The sequence below is a fragment of the Takifugu flavidus genome, chromosome 20 (assembly GCF_003711565.1).
Source record: "Takifugu flavidus isolate HTHZ2018 chromosome 20, ASM371156v2, whole genome shotgun sequence".
NCBI lineage: Eukaryota > Metazoa > Chordata > Actinopteri > Tetraodontiformes > Tetraodontidae > Takifugu > Takifugu flavidus.
The window spans coordinates 10,361,430-10,375,918 of record NC_079539.1 but is presented as its reverse complement, the minus strand read 5'-3'; the positions used below and the strand labels follow the sequence as shown (position 1 = coordinate 10,375,918).

Sequence of the window (14,489 nt, the reverse complement as noted above, 5' to 3'; positions counted from 1 at the left end):
TTCTGATTCAGATTCAACTTTTTTGTTATTGCACATCTACAGGTACTGAGCAACAAAATGCAGTTTAGCATCTAACCAGATGTACAAAAAGAGCAGCAAGTGCAGATATAATAAGTAAATAAATACAGTGCATATTGGTAAAATAGTTTACAATGATTCACAGGTACTATGAATATACACTGCTCAAAGAAATTAGAAGAACACTTCGAAAACACATCAGATCTAAACGGGGATGATAGAAATGAAAATGATCACCCTATAGAAGGGGGAAATTAAAGACACCCCAAAAATGAATGTGAAAAAATGATGCAGCAGACTGGTCCATTTTGCCAAAATCTCATTGTAGCCACTCAAAATGATTCTCAGTAGATTTTGTGGCCCCCACGTGCTTGTACGCATGCCTGAACACGTCGGGGCATGCTCTTAATAAGACGACGAATGGTGTCCTGGGGGATCTCCTCCCTGATCTGGACCACCATCACTGAGCTCCTGGAAAGTCTGAGGAGCAACCTGGATGGACCTAAACATCCCGATACCTAATAGCAGTCAGGGTGCCATTATCTAACCTGTAGAGGTCTGTGCGTCCTTCCAGGGATATGCCTCCCCAGACCACCACTGACCCACTACCAAACCGGTCATGCTGAATGATGTTGCAGGCAGCATAACGTTCTCCACGGCATCTCCAGAACCCTTCACGTCTGTCACATGTGCTCAGGTTGAACTTGCTCTCATCTGTGAAGAGCACAGGGTGCCAGTGGCGTAGTTGCCAATTCTGGTGGCCTATGGCAAATGCCAATCGAGCTCTACGGTGCCGCGCAGTGAGCACAGGGCCCACTACAGGATGTCGGACCCTTTGGCCACCCTCATGCAGCCTGTTTCTGATTGTTTGGTCAGAAACATTCACACCAGTGGCCTGCTGGAGGTCATTTTGTAGGACTCTGGCAGTGCTCATCCTGTTCCTCCTTGCACAAAGGAGCAGATACCAATCCTACTGAGGGTTTAAGGACTGTCCAGCTCTCCTGGAGTAACTAACTGTCTCCTGGAATCTCCTCCATGCTCTTGAGACTGTGCTGGGAGACACAGCAAACCTCCTGTTGTTGATTTCATTAACAACAAAGCAGCAGAAACTGATTAACAACCCCCTCTGCTACTTGGTCATTGGATGTTGGTCATTGACCAGGACCTTGAAAATGTCTATATGATATATATGGATATATATTAAGACAATGGTAAGAACTTTCAGACTTATTTGATTTAACCCTTTTACCTGCAGAGGCCTTAACTGTTTTGCAGGATTTATTGCTATATTCAAGAAGAGAGGTTCTGGACCTTAACCTGAAACAAATTTTTAGGAAATCAAACTGAGCTCAAACAACTAAAATAGTGGATTAAAAGCTGCAGCTATAGGGGTGGATTTATAACTTGGTTAAAATTTTGTTAATAAATGAAAAAAAAGGTTACGGTGAGTGTATGCCTTTTGTGCGTTCTCTATGTGATGTCTACTTGTAATACAGCAAAGATTTATTTCTGTTATTCATAACTTCATCTTTGTTTTCTGAACCGATCTAATATATGGTGATCTCTAGACCTTGAGGGGTTTTTGTGTTTGTTTGTTTTTTCTTTTAAGAAAATTGGTCACAGGCTGTTCTCTCACAGTTTTGCAGAGTGTACGTCCAATGACTATGATCCTCATCAGCAACTCCCACATCAACCACGTTGGAATAACTCCCACCTCACTGCAGAGGCCTCAATGCCGAAGTCTGAGCAACAAATGCACAGAGAGAAGCTTTTCTATACAGCAATTCAATTTTAAATTTCAGCATTTTTAGCATCAACCAATGTGTCCCCCCAACACAGAGAAACACACAAACACGCCTTAAAATGTATTTTTCAAACAGGTTCTTCAATACATGTTTATATTTTATAATTACTTATTAATCTAGTAACTTTAATATTGTTAAAGTATGTATCTATTTTTACTTTAAAATGCATAATTGTGTCAGTTCATTTAGAATCAAAGACAGTTAAATCTAAATTTGGACATTTGCATCTTGTCACCCTCCAGGTGAAAAAATGCAGTTGCAGTTGTGACCAGCAGTAGGCAGAACCGGCCTCGCCTCCTCCTCCTCCTCCTCTTCCTCCTGTCCCTTCGGTCGATTCTGCCACCATCAGCATCCATAACTCTGATGTCCGCTATGTGATCGTCGGCGACCACAACAGCACGCACACCGAAACCCGCAACTGCCAGCTTGAAAGCTGAGTCGCTATGATCCCATCCTGCATCCTACTGATTAAAAAAACAAAACTCCAAGTTGGAGCATTTCCTGTTCGCATTCAGATATGCGTTTTGAGTTTTTTATCCCATAAACCTGCTGCCTGTACTGGACAACGTGCATGCCGTGTGTGACGTATGTGTTACAGCTTTGAAAATAACTGGTATCACTAGAACTGAAACCATTTCTTCATGTCCATCTGCCACTTTTAGCAGTGTACACAAAAGGGATTCAATTATAATTTAAGCACGGCCGGACATTTAAAAAAAAGCTTGTGCGTTTGAGTCCACGTGTGCACATGTGTGCGTTCGTACCCAGCTTTGCCCTGCGCACCTCGCACGGTGACATGGGCCTCAGCTTCCTCTCAGCTTTGATTTCTTCCAGGATGCGTTCGTGCAGCGTGGGAGGAGGCTGCGTCTGAGACTTCAGTTTGCGAGCAGACACCTGCGACAGGGATCACGTGCACAATGTTGCAGAATGAGCAGAGCGGAAATCGATTACTGACGTCAGCAACGACCAGCAGACGGGAAGAGCGCCACCGGCTGCGTCTGTCATCGGATTTGTATCAACAAGCAACCCCAGAAAGTTAAAAGTGACAGTTTCTTCATTTTAAAGGGAAGCTTAGAGGGTTGAGTGGAGGTCTTGAGCGGATGAATTCCAGGATAACTTCATGGGCACTCTTCTTCAGCCTAGGAGGGATGTCTCCATCCACCTTGACAACACAACAGAAATACAATACTGTATCTTATTTCATCTTTCTGATGTGGATCAATGTGTGATGGACAGAAATGTTCATGGTGTGTATATCTATCGATATAGAACACACTGAGCTTTTTCTAAATGTTGAATAGGTGTAATAAAATTGAGTTAGAGCAACTGAGTGGGACCACAGACGCTTCAACAATACAGGAAAGTCAGAAAGTGCTTTCAGTTGATGTGTCGTAGGCACATTGGGGGTAGATTTCTGATGACTTAATTGCTGACATAAATATTCAACTAAAAGACTAAATACAATTGGAGAAAAACAACAAAACTAGCATTCCCACTAGCGCTGCTGTTACATTGGCTGGTTCTACAGAACACTGTCTTTGATGCGCTCCATGCCTGGTTCAAAGCCAGGCATAAAAGGACATTAAAGGCACAACATCAAAGACTAAAACTCTAGTCCTAAACATAAATCCTAATATACTTAAACTATCTACTTATGCTAGTGAAACACAGCTGCTAAAGTGATCTACATTTTAAACAAAAAAGTAAGAACAGGAAGGCCAATGGAGAAGATACAGAAGCAGAACAAAGAGCTGCTGAGGTCAGTGACAGAGCTTCAACATGAAGTCAGGCAGCTAAAAGAACAGCTGGCTGAGAAGGACGAGCAGTTGAGCCAGACCATCAAAAGGCGCCAGATAAGAACAGTGGCTCATGTGGACGCCCTGACCCAGCTGAACCAGGCAAGGGCTGATCTCAAAGTGAGCCAAGAGAAGTGCGCTGATCTGGAGAAGTTGCGCAGAGGAACCAATGACAGCCACCAGAATCTGGAGCATGGGGACCACGTCAGAGGACAACAGTCTGAGAAAGTGGAGGCGCATGACATAGAGCTCTCCAAGAAAGAAGAGGCTCTGAAACTGCAGTTCTTAGAAAAAGAGCAGCAGATGGAGGCGTGGATGAGGCAGAGGCTCATTAGCATGCAGGAAGAATTCCATAAGAAGCTCTTGGAGGAGAGAGAGAAGAACCAACATGAGATGTGTGAGAGAGAGGAGAGACTGAGACAGCAGCTTGAGAGAGGGATGAGGGAAGAGAGGGACGACTGCTTGAAGAAGCAGCTGACCACGTTGATCGAGTCCTGGCAGACCGAAACTCAGCAGTGGAAAAAACACCAGTCAGAGCTGGAGGAGAAACTCCACGAACAAGAGACCCTGCGAAAACAGCAAGAGGAGGAGAGGAAGCAGGAAACTGAGCGCTTCCAAGAGAACTTCCAGCAGCTTTGGGTAAGCAGCCGCAGATTTGTTTGTCCCGTCACTGCTGGTTTCGGAAGTTTAAATGTGTGGATGTGAAAACTAAAACCAATTCCTCCTTTCAACAGCACTACATTGTAAAGAAGGAGAAGAAGAAGAAGAAGAAGAGAACGGGGTCTGGAGCAGGATTCTAAAATTTTGGGAAAAGTGAACTCCAACACTTTTCCTTGCTTCCTGCCCTCAGTAGTTTTCCACTCTACCTGTCAGCCACTCCCACCTCATCAGGCCAACTCCCCTCACCTGTCGGCTCCGCTGCAGCTCATCCCAGACCCGCCTGTCTTCACTTTGCCCGCCTCGCCTGTTCCCCAGAAAACCTGCCTGCTTCCTGTCTCCGACCACGCACTCTGCCTCCGTGGCTCCAGCTATAATCTGCTTCCCCGGCTTCGACTCCTCTGCCTGGCCTCGACTCGTCTGCCACTCGCCCCTCACAGTACCTCTGCCTTGCCGCCCGGCTCTGGACCCCTCCCCTCGCCCGTTCCACCAAGAGTAAGCCCATTCCCTTCCCCTCATCCTAAACCCAGAGACTCCTTTTGGGCCACTGGTCTGAAGAAAAGACTGCTTCCTGAAATCGCGGATCACATCCAAGTTTGCTACTGTTTTTGCTGTTTTCTAATAAAGACTTTACCAATTGATCCTGAGCTCAAGTGTACTGCTGTTGGGTCCATATACACCCCGTCAAACAACTCTTACATTTCCTTTTCAATGATGCCAAAGTAATAGGTCAAAATCCCCCTGGGAATCGGGAACATCACCAAAATATAATCGCCTATTCTTTGGCCCGCTATCAACATTTCCTGAGGTATTTTGTTCACAAACAGACACTGACTGTAATATGACCTTTTTGGTGGAAGTAATAAAACAAAACTTTCTGAGGCATGAACACACACACACTCACACTGACCATGACTTTTCGCAGTTTGTAGCGTCTGGACCTGATGTCGTCTATTAGCATCACGTAGGGGGTGAGCTGGAACTCGATGGGCAGAGGGTTGTACTGGCGCTCCTGCACCTTCTTCAGCTTGACTCCATCCCGCAGGTTCCTCATCACCTGGACCCAGCACCAAGCCTGATGGTGTGTGGGGGGGTAACATGGATGAGAGGGGGAGCTGCTGAGCACTACACGTTTGAATGAATGACCACACAGTAATCGAAACAACTGACTTGGGCTAAAAAAAAATCTATTTTCTAAATGAATCTTGGCGGCGGCCTGGAGACCTACCCAGTCAGCATTCTGCAGCTCGTTCAGGTCTCGGCCAGGTTCTCCTGATGACTCTTCCTCCATTTTACGGAGGTTCTGGTGTGAGAGATGGAGATTCAATATTTTAACGCCCAGGAAATGAAGGAGCTAAAAATGAAATACAAAGCATTTTTCTCCGACAGGAGCAACATCTCGTTCGACATGCATCCGATGCTGGAGAAACGGGAAGGTCACTTCCTGGATTTGATTTGACAACAAATGCTTCAGGTGACATCACAGCAGGGCCGTCTTAGACTTTGCTGTGTAAAATGACGCGGGGGGTCGCTTGAATGGTCGCTCACGGCAACAGCTGAGCATGTGTCAAATCAAATCAATCTTTATTTATATAGTGTCTTTGACAATCAAAATTGTTTCAAGGCTTTCCAGAATCCCAGGGCCTAACCCCCAACAAGCAACAGTGGCAAGGAAAAACTCCCCTTTAACAGGAAGAAACCTTGAGCAGGACCAGGCTCATGTAGGGACCCTCCTGGTGATGGGGGGGGGGGGGGGGGGGGGTAGAGAGAGGAGAGGAGAGGAGAGGAGAGGAGAGGAGAGGAGAGGAGAGGAGAGGAGAGGAGAGGAGAGGAGGAACATTATCTAACCTGTAGAGGTCTGTGCGTCCTTCCAGGGATATGCCTCCCCAGACCATCACTGACCCACCACCAAAACGGTCATGTTGAACGACGTTGCAGGCAGCATAATGTTCTCCATGGCATCTCCAGACCCTTTCACGTCTGTCGCATGTGCTCAGATTGAACCTGCTCTCATCGGTGAAGAGCACAGGGCGCCAGTGGCGTAGTTGCCAATTCTGGTGGCCTATGGCAAATGCCAATTGAGCTCTAGTGGCCTGCTGGAGGTCATTTTGTAGGGCTCTGGCAGTGCTCATCCTGTTCCTCCTTGCACAACGGAGCAGATACCGATCCTGCTGAGGGTTTAAGGACCTTCTACGGCCCTGTCCAGCTCTCCTGGAGTAACTACCTGTCTCCTGGAATCTCCTCCATGCTCTTGAGACTGTGCTGGGAGACACAGCAAACCTTCTTGCTACAGCACGTATTGATGTGCCATCCTGGAGGAGTTGGACTACTTGTGCAACCTCTGTAGTATCCATGTACCGCACCATGCTATCAACAGAGATGTTGAGCCAAGCCAAATGAATAACTACAGCAGTAGAAAGTCAGACAGTAAAAAACCAACCAAAAGAGATGAGGAGGGAAAAAAGTGGCCTCAACCTGGAAAGCCATTCCTGTTTTGGGGGCTGTCTCATTGTTGCCCCTCTGATGCACCTGTTGTTGATTTCATTAACATCAAAGCAGCATAAACTCATTAACAACCCCCTCTGCTACTTAACTGACCAATTAAACTGACCAAACTGATTAAAAAGTGTTCCTCTAATTTTTTTGAGCAGTATATTTTACAGATGGATGTGTGGATTAAATGCCTCAGAATATAAAGTGCAGAAACTATTTAAGAAAAAAAACTAGAGGAAATGCTAATGATAAATTAAGAAATATAAAGAAGTAGAAGTTAAACTACTGGTAATATGCATAAATTGTTGGGGTCCAGGGTTCGGGGTCGCTCGTTGCATGTTTTCTCCAGCAGGGGGCGTGGAGGAGCCGATGATTGTCCACAGTTGGCGCTGCAGGCGGACGCACCTGCCAGGAATTTCCATCAGCCTTCCCTTTTTCGTCGTCCTTATGGTAAACCTGACTCTTGCTGCAGTGTTTTATAACGCAACGATTGCTAACTTTGCTTCTCGTTCGGTCTCCACGCCGACCTGCGGACGTAAAGAGCTCGCTGGACCTGTTTCCTGCATTGGCTCCGCGCTGAAGCTCCCGGTGCACCCCGGAGGACTGGACGAGAGATTCACCTGCGGTCCAGGAGGACCTTTCCGAGTTATTCTTTAATAAAGACTCTTATTTGGACTTAATCCCCACTGCGTTTGCCTGCTTTCGGGTCCTGGAAAAAGAATCCTAACATAAACAAACACAAACAGTAACTATATAGGTTACTAAGCTAGTGTGCTATAGTGTAAATTAATGTAGTGTAGTGTGGTGCAAAAGTCTTTTGATCTGAGGTGAAGTGTGTGTGAAGTGTTGTGTGTCAGCTGGAGTTCAGCTCAGCTAATGATATTTAAATGAAGGTGTTTGATTTTTCTACAAAAGAACTGCTGACACTTCTGCCACGACAGACAACTATGAGGGGTGTTGATATCTGCAATGCCGTAAAAAACTTCTTCACGGAGGAAAAAGGTCCCACTACAGAAGTTAGTAACAACAGATATGGCCCCAGCCATGGCAGGCCGGCATACAGGCTTCATTGCACAATGCAGAAATGATCCAGACTTCCCAAAATTTCAATACCACTGCATCATTCATCAGCAGGCGATATGTGTGAAAGTGACCAGCTTGATCATGTGATGACTCCTGTTGTAAAGATCATAAACAGGATCCACACAGAAATCCGATGGCTCAGTAGGGGATTATTCTGCAGCCTTTTTTGTCACTTCTAGGTGAAATCAAAGAGTTCATGCAGTCAAAGAGGGAAGATGCATCGCTGCTTGAGGACACAGGGTGGATATTTGTGGACAAGGAAAAGTACAGTTGTGTATCCACAGCAGCAATGAAAATTGCCTGCTTTTTTTTTGGTTCAACCTGTCTCTGTGAATCAGCCTTTTATCAAGAACAAACACAGAACCCGCCTGACTGATTTACAAGACTCACTAAGAATTGCAGTGTCAAATAATCCACCAGATTATAATACACTGGGGAGCAGACAAAGCCCAGAGACAAATGTTAAATGTTCATTCATGAAATGTTTAAGGAACTGAATAATTGTTAGATGGTTAGAAGAGATCTTTTGCACTACAAATACAGCAGATGTCCCTCCTGACTTAAACATGGATAAATGAATCATGTTTACACATGTTTTTATTATCATTTCTATTGTTTGAATCATCGATTATAATTGTGTAAAATAATTACTATTGATATGTGAGCAATCAGTTCCCATAGTAATAACTACTGCTATTATTATTATCATTACTATTACGATAGTGGTCTGTGGTTTTGTTATATAGGAAGTTTGTAGCCCTTCGTACTCCTGAGTACCCATGAAATAGCCCTCAGCTTCAAAAAGGTTGGCGCCCCTGCTCTAAATGTTTGGAGGCTTGTGAGAGAGAGGACAAATGACTATGATGTCAATTAAAAAATAACAGTACTTAGCAAGCTTACGGACATGAATCCTTATGTGTTTATATGTGTAACAATATAGTGTGTTTCAACCTGAGTGAAATGAATGTTTGAATTTATAAAATATCACCAGAAAAGTGTTTTTACTTTGATAAGGAAAAATGAACAGAAATCTGTCATCTGACTGATTCTTGTCTGTAAACCAGCGAGCGGCTTTTGCTGGCTGCTCTAATATTCATAAACTCACCCCTCTTTAACGTCATCATGCTGGGAAAAAGTGAAACTCAACTTAGATGATGACTTCTGATGTCTTCCATCTTTCTTGCCAATGTTCTATTTGTCTGAGACAAACTAACTTTACAAACTTTAGCAGAAATGTAAAATGTAAAGATTACAGATCATTCCCGTGCATGGATATTCCCAAGTGTTGGGGCTTTATTTTGGAAGAGGACAAACCAGTCTTTGTGTGCTAATAACAAAAGAAAATCCTGTGTTGGGGTCTTTGTTCAGACCTCTCCCGGCATTCCTGATTACACACTCTCACTCTGGTTTCTCCATCTATTCTGGGCTTTATTTGTAATTTCTTATTCTAATCAGAATATGGATGCATTTATTGTACAGTCAAAGCAAGTGAATCACGCCCACACATCTAATTTGCCCCCCCACACACTACCACCTCTCAAGGAACACAATAAACATATCACTGAAAACATGTCGCCACAGAATATTCTTTAAAGCTCAGGTTAATCATGGACACACTGTATCCCTGAACTTTGTAGAAAGTGTGTATCTACAGTGTGTATCTACAGACTTCACAGAGTTGCATTATGACGGTGACTTACAAAAGCAATAATGTACCATTAAAACAATTTTTCATTTTTCACATTTTTCATGACAGACCAGAAACAATTATTGTAGGATTTGTAGACTTCATTCTGCCTTCTTTTTCTTTCTTTTTTTAAAGAAATAGTTTAAAAAGAACACCATTAGCAATCGAGCCATATGGTGTTTTTGTATAATTGTATAAAACAGTGTGTGTTGTGTTCTCAACTAGTGTTTTTATTGCCTTTCTAATATACTTGCAGACTAAACCAGAACAGAGAAAAACGCGCACAAACATCACAATAAATAGGAAAATACATTTTGCCAGGCAAAATACCACATCAACGTCTTCAGTCTATTCAGTGACTGTCGTGTGAGCCCTTGCTGACTGCTACACTTGACTGAAGCGATTTTTAAAAACAAAACCATGAATTGCTCTTTAGATTGAACCTACTATATACAGCCTGAGATGATGCGTTATACTGGTCTTTAAACCTGAGAGGAAGGAAGTCCCTAAAGCATTTAAGCTAGCTCACTTTCATTATTAGCCCATGGTTAGTGTGTTCCTCTCCACTACCTAAAAACGCTCACTTCATTTTCTAATAAAATTTCATTGTGTTTCATTATGTTTTTCTTAACTTTACAGACACACAAACATACACACACACATACACAAATACTTCAATTTGTAAATGTAAATGCTGTGCTGTTTTGCTACTGAGGCTATAAAAGTGAAAAGATGTTAAAAGCATATTCATATTTCTGTCCTTAACAAAAAAAGTATTTATTACACTGGAAAAAAGCTTCTTTAACCTTGCCATCAGCATCCATTAGAAACTCAAGAACAGTTGACAGGTTCCCAAAGCAGGAAGGGCTTCAGCCTGAAGTTCTTTCCTCTTTTAAGAGAGATTATCAGTGTCGTCATTATAAAAAGTGCTCCCTGCGGGGAGGGTTCGCCTATTTAGGGCAGTTCAGTCCGGCAAGATTCTTCCAACTTGGTGCTATACAGATAAGACAGCAGCCAAGAGGGAGCTGAGCAGAAGGACTGAAGTGTGGTATCTACTGGCAGAGTTCACGTCCCTCCGAGCGGGTTCTGGTGACTCGTGACCAATGCCATCTGAAGCAAAAGACACAAAACATTTTCATTTTGCAGTTTGTTCAGAAATCAGAAACAGTGTGCATAATAACTTCAAATGGAAATATCACACGCACTTCCAGATTAAAAATATATTAGATTTAAACTGGCCTGACACAAATTCTGCGAACAGAACAACGCACGAGGCATTATTGAATGTAAAGGTCAGAATGCAGTCCTGTTAATTTAACTGTTGTCTCACCTCACAGTAACATATCTAACTCTCCATGTGACTATTTCAGGGAGAGCTAGCATCAGTCTAATCTTATGCTATTAAAATACAAAAAACACTGGATTAAGGGTGCAAACTTATGTTTGAGTCAGTGCAGAAATCATATTGTGCTGCTGTGTTGGACATTGAATTAGGGCAGCATTGTTAAGGAATAATGGATACTAAGCAGCATGCAAATAAAATGATAAACCAAATGCTCTAAATTTATACACAAAAGCAGCACAATTACATCCAGGTAGATAGCTTCAACAACTAAATTAGCCTCAATAAAGGTTGCCCCCCAACACACACACACACACACACCCAAACAAACACACAAACACACACTCACCTCTGGGTTCTAAGGAGTTGTGGCTATTGTCCTCAAACTCCACTCCTTCCTGCGTGCTACCAGACTGTTTTATACAGTTGTCTTGAAAAAACAGAGATGACAATGTGTTAAAAAAGGAAATTGGACACCGCTTATCCTCGGTCTGATCACAACCGGGGGCCTGAAAGAATTGAAAAATGTGCAGAAACACAACAACCGACTCACTTTGGGGCCTGACAAATACTTTCAGTCGAAGGCAGCTTCGTCTTCCCTTGCGGTCAGTGATCGAGGCTGTCGAGATAAACCACAGTATAACACATGTTGAAACATGTTTGTCCATTTGAAAATATGGTTGCTGATTTGATGATCGATGCTCTTGCCCGTGGTGCAAAGCCGTCACTTTCCTCACTAATGGGATTGTGCTGAATGAACACTTTTTGGAAATGTAAATATGACAACTCGACCCAGGTCAACATTGAACAACCAGATTCCCCGACAAAAGAAAGTGACAAAAGAAGTACAACTTCATGGTAAATACAGCCACTCATGGCCAACAAGTTTAATTCCTCTTCCATTTGGAAGACATTGGTCCTATGTGTAGCGTTGATATTCTTACTCCATATTTTATGGTGTGGGACCACTTAGTATCGCTGTCACAAGTCTGTCGTATTGTGAAGAAAATAAGACAAATAAGTCATGAATAAATCATCGTGGAGTTTAGTGAGGATTTAGACAGACCTTTTGGCTTTGCTTTGGGTTGGTTTTCTTTTAGTTAGGAAAGGCCAAGAGAAAATGGTTGGTAATGATTGGATGTAGACCAACATATGAGGGAGAGCCAGACTCAACTGTCTCCCATGTAAATTGGATTTCTACCCCTGATGATCCTGATGGGCCAGACTCGTCTCATTTTACTGAGGATTTATTAGAAAAACACCCTCACAGCACAGACCTCTCTCCTTCTAGGACAAACAGCCAAACTGATCCCTGTCCTCCCCCTTCTCCTCTCTCTCTACCCAGCCCCCCCCCCCCCCCCCCATCAACAGGAGGGTCCCCCTACATGTGCCTGGACCTGCTCAAGGTTTCTTCCTGTTAAAGGGGAGTTTTTCCTGCCACTCTTGCTTGTTGGGGGTCAGGCCCTGGGATTCTGGAAAGCACCTAGAAACTATTTTGATTGTAAAAGATGCTATATAAATAAAGATTGATTGATTAATGGTGTAAAAAATAAGCCTGAAGAATAAATGCTGGAATTTATCAAGTGGTCATATATTTCTAGTTAGTACAGTACTCTAATTTACTTTTAGCCCCCATCACAATTCACCGTTCAGTTCAGAGCTCTTATTGTGATGGTCCTGGAGATGTGCTGCTCCTTTGTTTTTAAATCACATGCTCGGCCTCTCAAAAGGGGAAAAAAGTGTTTTTAATGAAGAAGAATCTGATGATTAAATCGAGGCAGCAGAGGAAAATGCCATGAAGCTGCTCTGCCTTCTGCTCTGCGCCACTTTGTGTTCACCCACGAGACAATCCTCATTACTGAGGTTCCACCTCCACCAATGCCAGTTGTTGCTCATACTTTGGCTTAAACATCAGCCATGCATGAAACAAGAGGAATTTCAGTCCTCCGTTTTGCTGATTTCTTGGCAGTTTTAATGAAAACGATATATAAAGTGATGTTGTGCTCTGAAATCGCTGCAAAAGCAAATATGGCACAAAGCAAACATCTGTATGATACTCACAGATATAATAGTATTCTCTGCCAGGACGAAACTCAAAGCCCAGGGAAAAGGGGGTGAAGAGCTGGAACTTCTCTGAGAACTTGAGTGGCCCATTCGGCGACAGAGGCCTGTTGCACTCCCAGCGTTTGAAGCCTTTGGCAGTGTGGTCACATGAGCTGTAGCCATCATAGTTGACCATGTAGAGAATGTAGCGTTCCGCCCGCTCGTCTGGGACTGCACCGGTGTAGTGAGGACAGTAAACATCAAGGTAGTCGTTGATGCAGACGTCAATATGGTAATCGCCCCGGTAAAAGCTGGAAAGGAAATCCAATATGCGAATAAATTACAATGAACACATACAATATACTGACATGAGGTCACATTTTAAATTTGTTTGGAACTTCGGAATATATAATGAGATTGGAAAGTATTATGCCAAGGTATTGACATTATTGTGGAGGTTATAAGATATAGAAAGAATAGCATCATACGTTTGGAAAAGAAGACCATGGCCTAGAGGACAGCCTAGGACATACCGGTTTAATTGATAGGACGTCATTCTGTTATTTCTCCCCTCTTCAGTGTGTTCCCCATGAATCCCTCCCACACCACAGCCTGGCATAAACCTCTCACAACATATGCTATAGCCTGCGCTAAGCCATATGTTAAGGTTTGTGCACAGCAGTAATGACTAATGCTGGTGTTGAAATTAAAGTTCTCAGGCATTACATGGCTAATCCCTTTGCTAGCAGGTTAATTTAACAGTTATAGAGAATCCCTATGTAGAATTGAGATTTCCATCAGTTCGACATGACGGCATGATAGAGGAGACATATAGACTCACTAAACGACAATGGCTCGTCTCATAGTGTCTCTGTCTTTGCACAGATGACACATCACACCTATTTTGTGCCTGCCAAGCGAACAGGGGTATCAGACAACTGATCAGCAGTCAGGTGAGATGAAGTAGAAAGGTGTCCGCAGCTGCTGCTGGTGACTGACACACATCGATTTGGGAGACATGAGCTAGCACAGGGGGAGGATCACGTGTTTGTTACACAGACTATAAATCTGTAGCAATACCAGTGACGGTACAACTAGCTTCAAAGCGTGTGGGGGGGATTATCATGAAGCCGCACCCCTCTCAGCATCAGTTATTAAACAGCATATATACTTATATTAATATATATATAAAATCCTTTTGGATGAGAGGTGAAGCGTCATCAAAAATCCAAATAGATGTTTTGTCGACCCATTTTAATATGGAGAGTTGAGTTCTAGGACGTCTGAGATCATGGTGTAGTTTGTCATTTTAGCTACTAGGGGGAGCTATGCACTTAAAATAAAGGGTGGCGACCCATAAAACATGTGATCAGCTGGTGTCTGTTGGTCCCATTGGCCTCAGGGTTGATCACCTCCCTCCAACTTTAAAATGAATGGCTCTCCCCCACCTTTGGGATGTTAAATCATTGTTATTTACATGCTTAATTGCTTAATTACACGTCTGTCTGTCTGCCTGCCTGCCTGCCTGCCTGCCTCTCTGTCTACTTGTGTGGTGAAAATGAAAA

The 14,489-nt window shown here is 43.4% G+C and overlaps 2 protein-coding genes and 1 long non-coding RNA gene across 3 annotated transcripts in view; 1 reads left to right on the top strand and 2 right to left on the bottom strand.

Moving 5' to 3' along the window:
- Positions 1 to 2,360: 2,360 nt before the first annotated feature.
- On the bottom strand, positions 2,361 to 6,642 carry LOC130517639 (protein spire homolog 1-like). Its single transcript, XM_057019654.1, has 5 exons — positions 6,607 to 6,642; positions 5,505 to 5,579; positions 5,187 to 5,351; positions 2,900 to 2,985; positions 2,361 to 2,718 (listed from the first exon to the last, which is right to left on the bottom strand). The coding sequence occupies exons 1-5, from the start codon at positions 6,640 to 6,642 to the stop codon at positions 2,505 to 2,507; spliced, it is 576 nt and encodes a 191-aa protein (XP_056875634.1). The 3' UTR covers positions 2,361 to 2,504.
- Positions 6,643 to 6,897: 255 nt separating this feature from the next.
- Positions 6,898 to 7,449, top strand: LOC130517119 (uncharacterized). The gene is made up of 2 exons (XR_008947640.1): positions 6,898 to 7,219; positions 7,311 to 7,449. It is a non-coding gene; the product is annotated as an uncharacterized LOC130517119 (long non-coding RNA).
- A 1,810-nt stretch (positions 7,450 to 9,259) lies between these two features.
- Positions 9,260 to 14,489, bottom strand: part of LOC130517117 (ephrin-A5b-like) — a 39,384-nt gene continuing 34,154 nt past the window's right edge. The window contains exons 2-5 of the mRNA XM_057018756.1: positions 12,943 to 13,235; positions 11,435 to 11,500; positions 11,231 to 11,311; positions 9,260 to 10,649 (exon numbers count right to left, since the gene is read on the bottom strand). Coding sequence (XP_056874736.1) covers positions 10,534 to 10,649; positions 11,231 to 11,311; positions 11,435 to 11,500; positions 12,943 to 13,235 — 556 coding nt within the window. The 3' untranslated portion in view covers positions 9,260 to 10,533. The remainder of the gene's footprint in view (positions 10,650 to 11,230; positions 11,312 to 11,434; positions 11,501 to 12,942; positions 13,236 to 14,489) is intronic.

Coding starts and splice junctions, on each gene's coding strand:
- LOC130517639 (XM_057019654.1), bottom strand. CDS start 6,642: ATGGTGCGGTACATGGATACTACAGAGGTTGCACAA. Junction 5,580..6,606: donor ATACTACAGAGGTTGCACAA/GTAGTCCAACTC, acceptor CTCTCACACCAG/AACCTCCGTAAAATGGAGGA. Junction 5,352..5,504: donor AGCTGCAGAATGCTGACTGG/GTAGGTCTCCAG, acceptor ACACACCATCAG/GCTTGGTGCTGGGTCCAGGT.